The 13891-nt window shown below is 49.9% G+C and overlaps 1 protein-coding gene across 14 annotated transcripts in view; it reads right to left on the bottom strand.

Annotated features, from left to right (window-relative positions):
- Positions 1-13891, bottom strand: part of LOC144114996 (GTPase-activating Rap/Ran-GAP domain-like protein 3) — an 811635-nt gene that overhangs the window by 180792 nt on the left and 616952 nt on the right. Inside the window, exon 1 of one of the 14 annotated variants that reach the window (XM_077649107.1) lies at positions 12954-13095. The exons of the other annotated variants lie outside the window; for them this stretch is intronic. Within the exon in view, the coding sequence (XP_077505233.1) occupies positions 12954-12988 (35 nt within the window). The 5' untranslated portion in view covers positions 12989-13095. Of the gene's footprint in view, positions 1-12953; positions 13096-13891 lie in introns of those variants that run through there. 14 annotated transcript variants of the gene reach the window in all.

The following is a 13891-nucleotide window of genomic DNA, read 5'->3' on the forward strand; positions in this document are numbered from 1 at the left end:
CTCCGGATTAGTTTAGACCACGAGGGATTTTTTAGCGGCCGCTATCACTGCATCGCACACGGCCGCTTGCTCCTTTCGGCCTGCTCCAAAATGCGGTCACCGCGTTCGGTATCTGCGCTCAGCAGCTGAACGCCATGGGCGATGAACAATCGCTTTCAGCTGCCCCCGCGAAGCTTGATGCACGGCGTGGTCTCATGGAGCCGGAGTCCCGCGAGGAGAGCTCCGTGCCTCCTTTCGACTCCGATGGTCAGCCTTGCCACTCACGAGGCCCAGCAGCGCTCCGCCTCCTCCCTTTTCCGCTCTAAAATGGCGCCAGTGTCGTCGTGGCCGAAGTGCGAAAGTGTGCTCCGTACTCGCGAGCGGCCTTGGCAGTTATGGCGCGACACAGCATTGAGATGCGCGCTTCACGCTTAGCCCCTGGGGGCGCCCCTTACGCCGCGTCGCACCCCCTTCGTTCTAGAAGCCACGGGAGACGAATAAGCCTGTCGGAGATGCCCGCCTAGCAAATAAAGGGCGACAATTGCGTTTGACAAAGGTCACGTGGGCGTGGAATGGAAATGAGCGCACGGCCTAACAACGTCGACGCGAATCATTTTGCTCGGCATAAAACAATTCGGGGCACTTCCTCTCCCCGTCTGCGCAGAAAATTGTTACCGCCGGGAGAGCGGGTGCAATAGGAATTTGCTGGGAAACCGCTTCGACAAAGACGAGTCTCTTAATGCACCACTGTCAACGGGTAAGCTTCGTCGCCAAACTTTTTCACCTTGTCAAGGCTCTTCTCAGAGAAAAAAATGTAACTTTGCTAAGCTGCGGGCATCGTGACGAACAGTAAAAGGTCTCAAACCTTCGTATATATATATATATATATATATATATATATATATATATATATATATATATATATATATATATATATATATATGCATGCTCGTGTGCTCGGGGGTGTTGCTCCTTTTCGTGATCACTCAAAACAAATAATCACCAGTAGTTGTGTAAACGCAGTGCTAATAGCTTGCTCAGGTAACACTGTAATTCAAATTGCATGCTGTTATAGTTCAGCAGCTGACATTGCAGCCAGCACTCCTTATTGCGCTTATTGGTGCCTTAGTTATAGTCGGGCACTTTAACTTTTAACGGAGCGTTTACTCCTGACTCCACATGTAAGGGGCGAAGAGATTTGGAGAGCAAGCTTGTGCGCACACGTGGTGTGTATATATATATATATATATATATATATATATATATATATATATATATATATATATATATATATATATATATATATATATATATATATATATATATATATATATATATATATATATATATATATATATATACTGCAACCTGGCTTGAAAAGGCAGCAATACCCAGATACAAAAAAATGTTTCAAAACGGTTTGCAGCTTCCAAGCACTGGTAGAAAGTTTTTTTTTTTTTTTTTCACGGCGACTAGTAAGAAAAACATTGAACTCAGCAACACCCGGCCCAGCAAGTATCACGGGGAGGCAGGCTGTGAGGCAGATCATTGTTAACGAAAACAAAAGCCTTAAAGCGCTTTAAGCTTGGAAGAAACTATTCACTGCACTCAGTATGTGAGGCAGGCTTATTAGTGAAAACAATATCGGTCTTAAGGAGCCTTCAAGCCAACTGATCTCGCATTTCGATAGCCTAGTGCTCCTACCGTTAGTGCATCTTTTGAATGTCGGATCACCAGTCACAAAATACATGTTTAAGCGAGTTGGCTCTTATTTATAGGAAGACAAGGCCGCGAGGAGTGCCTCGTCATATGCCGTAAAGTCAAGCAGCCCCAGGGGCAGGCGTCACAAAGAGTAGAGCAGATCTTTAAACGTGTAACTTTCGTGAAACAGCCATCTCTCTCCGGGGTAGAGTTCAGGTTTGCTGTATCTTGCAAATAAATAAATAAAAATGACAAACACGAAGAGTCCATTATCAGCGACGCGACAACTATTCTTCCTGGTTACAAGTGGTGAAGAGAGGGCCGCGTGAAGGGGCGAGAAGGGTGAGGGAAGGCGCGAGTGACGTCGTAACATGGTATAAAGTATTCCAGCTTCGCAGAGAAGAAGACATGCAAAGAAAAGCGGCCTAAACGCTGTAATTACCGCCCACGCTCTCGCAATGTTTCTGAAAAAAAAAGAAAGACAAAGGGTCTGAGTTAAGCGCCTGGCTCGCGAAATATCGTGAGAAACAGTATCTGCATGCTTCCTCCAGTCGTTCTTCCGTATACATACATTTCTTCAAAGTTTGGGTTCCGTTCGATCAACTAAAGGGGCGGCTCCTTCTCCACACGACGTCAGCGATTATAAACCAGCGAGAGAAGAAAACATCTTCGTGAATTTACAAGAGGCTGTAAATAATCGCATGGGATAATTTCGCCAAAGTGCGCAGTCGGACGGACAATGAGGGAAGTGCGTCATTCATACTGTTGTAAGGAACGCAAACACAGGTAAGATATTGTTCGAGGGTCGCCCTTCAAGGCCAGGTCCCGATTGCGTCTGCCGATAGTCGTTGCAAGGCCACTGTCAGGGCTTGTTCACGGGGGCGGTTCAGTGAGGTGACGTGCAAAAGTGACACGGCGTCAGCGCGAAAAATAACGGCGCCTCGTTGGAGCTGCGTGTTTTGAGGCTCCGTATAGTAGAGCCGTTTGATCTAATAAGCATCCGGATGACGAACCGCTAAACTCCGCATCAGCTTGCAAAACAGTGGCGGAAGGGGCAATTCGTAACATCTACTGTCATGCGCTGCCACAAATATTTGCTTGTTTTGGTTTTGTTTTTAGCGATCAGCACTTCTTCGCTAGTAGGTAAGGAGTATGAAAATTTCTTGCCATAACTGACGCCGGCCGTCGGGCAGCGTGCTGATGTTCTGTATTTTGCAACCATGGGTGCCTCCTGTCGAACCGAGTTCAGGCATCTAGTGCCTTCGCTCAGCAAACAACACGCCAGAATGCACGCGGGTAACTACTACTGGGCGACTCGTTTCCTTTTCACGTGCCTTTGTCACCTTGCAATGAAAAGGACGCTTGGACGGCTCGTTAACACTCGAGATGCTCTCATGCTCTGACAGCATTTTGTCTCCACCCTTACTTCGTAGGTTAACAAAAAGAGAGGCCTCGGACTTGACCTGACTTTGCGAGAAGAAGGCGGGCCGGTTATTGCATGACCGCGACTGCTTACGGAATACGAAGCGCCTTTTGCGCGCACAGGGGTCGGCACAAAAAGCCCGTGCGCAGCAAACCACTCGAGGGCCCCGGACCGTCTCAAAACCAGCCGCGGCGGCGCCCGTGACCGCACGAGTGGCACCTGTGCCCGCTCTTCCCTTCCGCACGGGTGGCCACCGGGTCCGTCCGAGAAATACATTAAACGAATTAAGACGGCCGCAATGTCCGGGCAACGTGCTCGGCTGCCGGGGGGTTTCCGCTCGCTCGGGTCTTCTTTCGTCTCCAGTCATTCGATTAGTCACTCGCGCGGCGGCAATTGTCACGGAGCGTCCGCTAAAACGTCGACCGCTATTCGTCTAATGGACTTTCTTCCTCCCCTCCTACGCCCGCCGAGCACCGAAGCAATCAATGCCATTGCAATCGGCGTGATAAATAGGTTCCTCTTCCGGGCGCGCCGCTCATTTGAGGCTCGCTCCACATATTTCCATCGGGCCTCTTCGCCTCGCTACGCCCTTCTTTCGCGGACCCTTTAATGAAAGCCGGCACGCCCCGACACACGCAGTTTGGCCGCTTCAAGCGCTGGTGCTTTACGCCATTCCGAAAGTGCTCCGCGCAGCCGTCCGGCAATGTGTCAGCGGCAGGGGAAATGGTTGTCGGTTTTGTTCGCCCCGATTGACGAAAACGCCAAGGCAGGGCAGTTGTGGGACGTTATGGCCGATGCGGAGAGGAGAAAACGGTTCCCCTGGGCGGAGCAGTAATAAAACGAAAGCGAAGCGGACAACGCTCGCCGCGCAGGCGAGCGACGTGGTAACGACCTCGGAGCTCGGCGAGCCCTGTAGCAAGATTCAGAAAACGCGACCCTCCCGACTCTGCTGACGTGAGCCCTTTTCGGAAGGAGAAAACCTGGCTGGCCACATGTTCCACGCTCCGGAATTAAAAGCGGGGTATAAAGGTAGGTGGCCCAAACATAGGTGTGCATTCGCTCCGCCGAACTGCGGTAAGCGCAGCAACATTCCCGTTCACTGACCGCAGTTCTGACGATACCGCTGCGGGGTCATCGCCTCGTGCGGAGGCGAGGGTCAAAGTCGCGTGGGCGCGCATGCTACCCGGAGCTGCGGGTGGCTTAAGCGCAGGAGCTAATACCTCGGTGCCTGCCTCGGCGCTGTAGGCGAGGCGCGCGTTCACCCTTGATCTTGTGCTCCGCCCGCGTACGAAAGGAAGAGAGTGAGCTGGTCCGGAGGCACCGTCTTCTGTGCTTAAGCCCCCCCCCCCCCCCCCCCCCGTTCGCTGCAGACAGCTTGGGGGCCTGATGCGGAACTGACGCCGCGCATAGCGCAAGTCGCACCCGGCTGCTTGATCGATTTTGCGGCGCTCTGAAGCTTGACAGCTGCAGAGAGCGCTTGACTACGGAGGGGGCGCCCTCGGCGATTGAGAAATTAAGACTCGCGCAAACGGACTCCCAAACGCGGTCTTCTCCAATTACGGAAGGGTGAGGGCGCACGGCGGTCGCATTAGTGCCACCATCATTTCGCGTATCGTATGCGCGCACGTACACAAAGCGACCCAAGCGGGCGAGCGCTGTGTCAGCTTCGTGCGCCGACGTCAGCGACTTGAATGGCGGGCACGACGATTGCGATTTCTGACTCCGGAAGGTCCCGGGTTCGACCCCGACCGCGGCTGCTGCGTTTTTATGGAGGAAAAACGCTATGGCGCCCGTGTGCCGTGCGATGTCAGTGCACGACAAGGATCCCCAGGTGGTAGAAATTATTCCGGAGCCCTCCACTACGGCACCTATTTCTTCCTTTCCTCTTTCACTCCCTTCCTTATCCCTTCCCATACGGCGCGGTTCAGGTGTCCAACGATATATGAGACAGATACTGCGCCATTTCCTTTCCCCAAAAACCAATTATTATTATTACTCCGGAAGGAAACCGCTTCTCGCGCCCGGTTTAAGAAAAAAAAAGGTGTTGTGTGGCTACGCGGTAGGGTGCACGCGGGCGCTTCGAGCCCCGCTTCGCTGCTGCTTACCCTTAAGAGGAGAGGCCGAATAATGCAGCAGCAGCTGCTGCCCCCATGTGCGCAGCTGCCCTATTCTGGCGCCCCATGTGCTCCCTGGTGTTGCATATACAGCGACGTGGTCTCTCTCCGGGCCTATTTAAGGCAACGGTAATGCAGTCGAACGAGCCTGCCCATCCTGAATAATCAATGAAGCCATTCTGCTGCTCCAAAACACATTCATGAGTATCGCTCACTTACTTTGCGAGCCCTACATTTGTGTGTGTGCTCCGATTACCGAGCGGAATCTGAGCGGAGCAAAGTGCGGACGCTAAGGATTGTACCGGCGGCGACGCTGGTTTATGCAGCACCGACGGTCAAGGACATCCCGCGCGGCGGCGCCTCTGTCTGCAGGGGTCAATGTAAGCCTCGCTGTCTGTTCTCCTTCTGTTTACTAATGAACAGGGGAAAAGGAAAGAAGCAAAGCAGGTTTCACTGTACTTGCATAAGTCAGGACAGGGAATGAACATCTGTCTCTTTCTAACTGCTCACGCACTAAGGGAATGAGGCGGAGGACCCTCGAGTAATACATTCACAGGAATGAACCAGAAGCGGCAGATGAGCCTTCTCGCTATATGCAACCGTGACTCAATAGGAAACTAGATATGGTGGCGGCCGTAAAATTGTTTCGAAAGCTTCACTGAAAACATACTGTCTTTCGACCTTTTTAGCACTCGCCACCGATAAGAAAGCGCTTTGAATGCGCGGTCGCCTTACAAAAGAGGGAACGTTTATGGCAGCGTTCAGAAGGGGTCAGCTCAGAGCAGGTCTTTCGCAGTGGGGAAAGCAATATGTTTTTGTTGTTGTGTTGTGTTCTATGACGCATAAGCAGTAAGGCTACCATGCTCCACGAACCGGATTAAAGTAAACAGAATAAACTTTTTCAAATCTACAGTTTCAAGTTCATAAACAAGTTGCACAGGCGCAGCAACGTGAGCATAACGAGCGGCAGACGGCAGAGCTGGAGTAAGAGAGTTCGCTATATATAGGCCACTTGGTCGCATAAACGTGAGCACACTTGTCTACAGAGCGCTGAAGCGGAGCACTGCGCAGCAAAGGAAGCGAACATTCACAGCAAGTGCAGGGTTTCACAGGCTATGCTCGCGCTCGAGCGGAGCTGCACGGTGCTACAAGCGGCACAGGCGCAAGCGCTGCACACCTGATAGAGCAGCTGCGCGATAATCTCGCTTCATTTGCCCCGCACAACACTACGCCAGCCGTGTAGACAAGCCCCACTCACAAACCTACATCTGCGCACACTTGGGCGCGGCCACACGTTCGGTTGCGACCAGCACGACACGAACGCGCGGCACTGCGCCACCGTGGAGACCGACGGTGGACCGTCGTCACAGAGGAAGACTATAAAGGAGTGGAAACTCCGCTGTCTGCGGCGACCAGAAAAGGCCACAAGCCCGCGGCGCCACTATCCTGCTGGCGGCGCCTGACGGCCTGGAAAGAAACTACTGAAATACAACGTCACGGCGTGCCCGCTGAAGCAAACAACCGTGTCGTCTGCTTGTCGTCTGCTTTGAGCGCGCGCCGGAGCCGCCTGCCCGGGCGCTGCATTTTTTTTTTTCGCTGCGGCTTCTACGAGGCGCCGCATGGAGCCGCCACTGCATGCGACCCCGTCGGCGCATATAATTGTGACTTTATCTGGTCGCGACGAGTTTCACCTCCTATATAATCTTGCTCCGTGACTGTCGTGCAGCGCGGACGAGCAGACGACGCTGCTGATGCGGAGAAAGAATTTCCCCCTACAGCTGCCAAAGGAAGTTTCGCCGCATAATAATAAAAAAAAAACAGACGAAACATCTGAAGTGGGCATATTAAAAAAAAACGTTGAATAATGAATATGGTAGCAGTTGCAATGCATTTAATCGCGCTGCATTCACGCAGTCACCGGCCGAAGAGACGTGCCTTGCCGTTATGAGAAAATTAAAGGCTTGTGCGAATATTATTCGTCCCGATAGTCCTGCCTAACCTCAAGCAACGGACGGCATACTGTATATTCGGCTCGCGTGCACTTTATAACATCGTACTTTTTGCCACCGTATAAACGCGTTACCGGATATCAATAACGCGAAAATGTGGCGAAGTGAGATCGGATTTGGGAATCGTCTATAGAGACACTTTCGGCAGCTATCCTGGCTGAATCTCTGCAGCGTACACATCGAAACCGGCAAGCACAAGGCACCGTGCTCTGGTGTCACAAACCTGCACCCCCGTAATCGCAGCATTTCGCCAGCATGCTCGTGGATGCCGCCCTTCCCATCATTTCTACGAACGTCCGGTTCAAGCATGGCCCCGCTCGCTGTGTTACTAACTGCACAAATTGCTGACCGCGGTCGTCAGCGTCGACCGCCTGTAAGGATGGCCTCTGAGGTTTTTTCGAGAATCTCGGAGGCCACGGTGAGCAAAGGGCAGAAAGAGCGACGGAACTCTGCGAGTGTTTCGCACGTTCGGCTGGGGTAAAAAGTGCACAAAGAGACGTGCCACCTGTGTCGTATTTGACGTCACTTCCTGCGTACCTGCGCGGTGGTAGTGCGTTTCATTCGAAGACACCACTACTTAAGGAACACCGAGGACAGATTAAAGTTGGTTTGTATCCATAGCTTAGCTCATAAATAACGAAAAAGACACTCATTTCACTGAAAACGAAGCTTTCATACTCTAGAAAGACCGAATATTTAAACGCAGGTGTCGCCATCATCGGCCCATTTCGGAAGTTTTTGCAAGCAGATTGGGCAACCTCACGAGGTTTCGACCTCATGGGGTCGACCTCAACCTCAAAATGACCTCAACCTGACGTCGTGAGGTTAGGTTGAGGTGAGGCCGGCGACGGCTCGAAATTTTGTGAGTGAGGTCAGCAAATCAGACCTCAACCTCAAGCGTGAGTTTGAGGTTGGGTGAGGTCGTCATTCAGTGAGGTCGAAATTTTGAGGTCGAGACTTTTTGCAGTTGCCACGTCTTCCTCCGATGAGTGCCGCTTCCGAAGTGGAGTTGCAGGGCACCGCCGCAATGTTCATGCAGTGATGACGCTTGGTGTTCGGTTTACCCTGTTTGAACCGAATGCCAAAGTTCCCTCTTAGCTTCCGGTGCTGCGCCGTAATCTCCATTCAGTCCGAGCTTACAGGAAGACGCACCCCTCTGGTCTTCCCGGAAGGAGTGTTACTGTCACAGCACGCCACTCTCCCTCCCCCTTCCCCCGCTGGCGTAGCACCCGTAGCTGCCTGCCGGTCGGCTCAAACTCCCGGGAGCGCGCAAAGCACGTAACTGACGTTCACCCGCAGTAGCTTGGTTTGATGCCGCAAACAAATAAGTTCAGTCCAACGAGCACGCAATAAATTCGTCGAAGCGCGAATGGCCCCAAGCAAGACTGCTTCGTGTTCATGCTCGTTGCCGGCGCTGACGTCATGGCTCTTGCCTTGCAGTCGAATGAAGGGGATCCTGCTGTACATTACCAGCCGACTTAACAGAAACTGGAGTAGTCGGCACAGACGAGAGAATGTGATTCAGGTGGTTCCTAACAAGGATACATGCTGATCTTATTTAAAAAGCACGAAGCCAGAAAAACTTGTAACCCCGTCGAAGCTTTTGATCGGTGGCTTCCCCTTTCGAATCTCACACTAATTATGTATATTCCCGTTCCAAAATGCAAGCAGATACAATAATTTCCCTTTTTTATCCTTCCGAATAACCTCTCTTTGGTCTCCTGATCCCTGTTCCTACTAGGAAATTCGCTTATTATGCCGAAACACCACAACACGAGGCGAACGCGCCAGCATAGCGGTGTTGCAGCGGCGAAAAAAATGCAAAACTATAATGAATCTATGGTGATGTGGTAGCTGATTCCTTTTCATTTTTTTTTAAATGAAGATGTGTGAATGGAATTGATTACATGTTTGCGCTGTGATGCTGAGTCGCTGTTTCAAACCTTCTAATATGACGTTAAATGGGGCACACTGTTGTTCGCTTCTGTTTTTAGTGTGCCATTTTTGTTTGTATATTTCTAATCATTCTCTTTTCTTTTTCTTTTCTCGTATGGGATCAGTTAGGTTGGCGGCCTGCCTTGCAGACGACCAGGCACTACACGTTATCTTTCCTTTAACTATATTACAGAGACCCATGGTTCACCTTAAACGGCTTCGCAGAATGCTCGCGCGGTGCTCGTGGGTAAAAAACGTCGAGTATGCTTCTGTATCATTGATTAGTTCAGTTTTGAAGAAAAACAAGTGATTGGCTTAAAGCAGCTTGTCTCAGACTGGTTGACGAAATGGTACCAAGAATTCTGTTGAGGCGTATGAGTACTTAGGCGGTTTTTTTTTCCCCCCGGGGTAGGGAGAAGGGTGGTGGGTGGGTTGGGGTGGCTCGGAAAAAGATTTCGCTGCGGGGAAATTTGAGCGGAGAGCTGTGGTGATAATGAAAGAGAGAGCGGTTCACGCTGCCCATTCTAGGCCAGTTGTTTTAACCCGTGTGATCTTAATAGTTGACGCAGTGTTCGAAGACGTAATCCAACCCTTTATTTCAAAATGCCGCGGGTTCACCGAGTCATCGGAGATTTCCCAGGATTTCGAAACCATTACCATCGCCATCTGGAGGGAAGTGGCGCAAACGGGGGAGGGTCTTGACCTCCCAGGAACATCATCATCCTTAATTATTACCTGCAGGTATTCCTATTTTGCCGCACACTAATTGTCTTCGGTTGCTGGGTAATGTACAATATTTAATCAATATTCTGGCAACTTTTAATTTGGTAGCGGTATATCAGACTTCCCCGAGCTCATAAGGATACACTGTTAGCATCATCATCATCGCCATCATCTCGAGAGTCACTGCATGATATTTTCAGTATGTCATACATGAGAACTGCGCGTTTACCTGCTGGACATTCCGAATGTTCTTAATGTGGGACGGGTTGTGGGCACTCTTTGTAATGTGTCATGCGCGCATGCGTAGTAATGTGGGATCCATATGGATCTTGAGTGGGGTGGAAGGGGGTTGGATGGGGGCCTGGTATGACGAGAAATTACATCGTTGTCACGTGAATAGGTGTGATGTCATATTACAGCGCCGTCACGTGACTAGGTTTGATGGCACATTGCATCGCCGTCACGTGACCTGGTATGACGTCACACTCATATGATTCCATCACTAATAGCACCAATTAGTCTTAGCATTACCCAATTATATTAATTAGCATTGAGTAATTATGTGACGTTATCATCATCGTCGCGTGACTCGTCGGCTCGTGACGTCGCATGGCGTCGTTTTTTGCGGATACTTTTTTGCGGATATGACCTGGAAATTGAGCCATCTAATGCTTTCGCATTAATAAAAGAAGCCGCTCGCTTATACACAGACATAAATACAACGTGCCTCTGTTGGTGTACTACAGTCGTTGCAGCTTGTTAAGTGTTTTCGAAGGCAACATACAGAGGACTGAAAATAGTATTCTCGCTATGCCGGATAGAGCTAGAAAATCGAAATATACTGATATGCGTCTGCATAACCGTCGCATTGGAAAGTACATCGACGAGTATAGTGAATACCTCCCCCCTCCTGCCAATTTGTGGTAGATGGTGTATAAGGGCTGTGTTTGTCAATTGCCGGTTCGTGAATGAATGAGCGAGATGCTTCCAATACGAACAAGTATACACGAAGCAGGTTGCCAAGTATTGACACATATAAAGTACTCACCGACGTACTGGTGGTAACCGCGCATGGGACACCCCTGCCCGCAGGCCATATACTCTCTGAGGGTTTATCCCAGATTTTAAGCTTCTCCTATTGCGTGCACATCAATAGTCTCTGCAGACACCTTATTAAATAATACCATCATCATTTTGGCTTTCCTGTCTCACAGGATTCTCAGAATTGTTTTGAACTGAAAAACTTCTTAATCGCTTTTGTTTTGTTTTAGTTAGTTTTCTGAGATCAAGCTGTGGCCTCAGGAAAAGTGAGGTGAAGGCGCCTAAGGAGACGTCAGCCTCAACTGATGAGGTTGAGTGAGGTCGGCAAATTCTTTTTGAGGTTGAGGTGAGGTCCAGATTTTTGAGGTTCAGATGCCCACCTCTGTTAGCAAGTAAACGGCGGGGTGTCGACACGGACTATTCGCGCGGATCCCAGAGGCTAGACTACACCCCCGTTTACTTCAAAACAGTGATCACCGAGCCCGTTTCGGTGCAGGTGGCGTGGCGAAAAATTTTTCTAATGCTACTTCCTCAGCAATCTTTTGGTGCCGGGCAAGCGTCAACATAAGTCGAAAAAAAAGCACAGAATCAATTTGTGCAGTGAACAAAAATTGAATGGGCTTTGGCTAACCTTAAAGGGATAAGGCTACCCAAAACACTGCGTAAAGTTAGTGCTTGCACCAGCTCGTGTCTCGAGCTACTCAGGATCGTCTGAATAGCCCGTCCTGAGTACATAAATGGACCTGAATTAACGTCCTCCCATAACAACAGCCTCGAACAACGTCCTGGGCTGCAGGAGCGGCCTATATATATATATATATATATATATATATATATATATATATATATATATATATATATATATATATATATATATATATATATATATATATATATATATATATATAATGGCCAAGCAGCAATACTGTGAACTGAAAGGAGACACCTCTTCCAAAGATGCAAATGGAACGCGATAGAAAGCAAAGACGCCTAGCCGCCGGTGTCGGACATGAAATCATTCCCATATCTAATCAAGTTCACAAAACAAGAAAGGTCTATAGAGAGAACACAGTACCTCGTTTAAATCAGCCAGTTCACATCCCATCACAGTTCGCATCACACCTCTAAAGTTAAAATGCGAGAAAACTAAACAGCACATTATGCGCTTTAAAGGCACGCAGTCTCTTGAACAAAAGTGTATGCCCTATAATTTTGATTGAAAAAAAACCAACCGCCGTGCCCCAACCCTCAACAAATTTTCGCGTTCAAAGGGAAAAAAGACTTATGTATAGGCCCCCCATTCTAGTTACTGCATAAAGCGAACTCAAGGTCACGCTCAAGGTCGCGGGGTCTGCAGGCGACGCGTTCGCACAAGTTCCAAGAAACAGCATTACCAAGGCTGCAGATGTAAGCTCTTTCACAGCGAGCTGTTTTCTTTTTTTTTTTTGTCCGCTGCAGAGTCGTTCGCGCAAAATCCCCAAAGTCTGTGAGCCTTCCAAGTGGATTCAAAAACATGGATCAACTTTCGGATCGCAGGTGCGAGGCGGAAATTGAGCCGTAAAGGGAAGGCGGGAAAGAAAAACGCATTACTGGACAGCTCCAGGTGCGCCAAACTCGAGGATCCTCGAAATCTATTACGCCAGAAGCCCGCCGCGATGCTTCTTCGAGGAAAATAAAAACATAGCAAATGGGGTTTTCGCCACGGGCACCCTCTATGAGCCAGCTAAATTGCAGAATAAGTTTGTCCGAGTACGCTGGTGTCTCGCGCTGCGCAAACGCAGTAAACCGGTCAAGATGGAGAAAAAAGAAAGAACCCGGTGTATGTATGTACACTATAGCAGGGACTGGAAAACGCGCACTATCACACCTCTTTTTTTTTTTTTTTGCTCACTGTACACGCAGCGAGCTTCTCCCTTTTGTCTATGGTTTCGCTGCACCTAGCCGTACATTGCGCTCGGTTCTTAGGCATCACTGCGTTCAGATAACGCGAGGAAAATAAATTAAACGCTCGTAGAGAAAAAGCCTTACCTTTCGGAGCCAGCCACCGCCCACGCTTTGGCCATCACTCACGCCGGAGGGAACAGCCTGGCATTTGCCGGTGTTTTAAGGTGCGCATAGATAAGATATATGGGCGCATTTCAGGGGTATTTGCGTTTTGCTCCACAAGGCTAAGAATGGAGGCGCTTATTTAAGCATCGCGCTTTGTTTCTGCTCTGTTCTTTTCGCTTTGCGCGCTTGAGCAGGGCTAGATTGGAACTCTTTTACACTCCATCTCTTTATCGCTTAGCGCGCGATCAGATACGGCGACCCCCCCCCCCCCCCCCCCTGTCATTACCGCACCGGAACTTCCCCCGAATAATCTGGCAAATAACAAGCGCTCCGATAACACTGCAAAGCACACCTGTTTGCTCGCGCCATCGTCGATATCTGCCCACTGTTGGCTTATTCTTTTCTCGCTGCCCGTCCGCCATCCCCGAGCGGTAGCGTCCCTGGTATACTGTGCAGACGAGATATTAGCGGCGGCGAGGAGAGCCCCCCCCCCCCCCCCCCAATCGCCACCCAACCCAGCCAGGTTAAGAAATTCAGGAACAAAGAAAAGGTAGATAACGCTATCGGGAGCAAGCGTGGCTCACGTGGAGTCCTTGTGGCTTTTCCAAAACAACGGGAGGCTCCGACGACTCTCCTCGCCCGACGCTATTGAGCAACACAATGTCGGGCTCGATGGCGGGTCTTATTAACTGTGACAAAATGTGGGAGCCCAAACACAAAAACAGAAAAACAACGGAAGAGCGACGGCACAGCGCTCGTTGGCTCCGAGCACGGTCAGAATAGTCATGCAAGTCATAACGCGGTCACAACCCAAGTATGACTGCATTGAATCTTCCGGGCTGTCACATATAATGACTCATAATTACAGAAAAAAAAAACGCGCAACGCTCCCTCTTCCATGTACCACAACAACGGAG

This window comes from Amblyomma americanum, chromosome 1, assembly GCF_052857255.1.
Source record: "Amblyomma americanum isolate KBUSLIRL-KWMA chromosome 1, ASM5285725v1, whole genome shotgun sequence".
Classification (NCBI taxonomy): domain Eukaryota; kingdom Metazoa; phylum Arthropoda; class Arachnida; order Ixodida; family Ixodidae; genus Amblyomma; species Amblyomma americanum.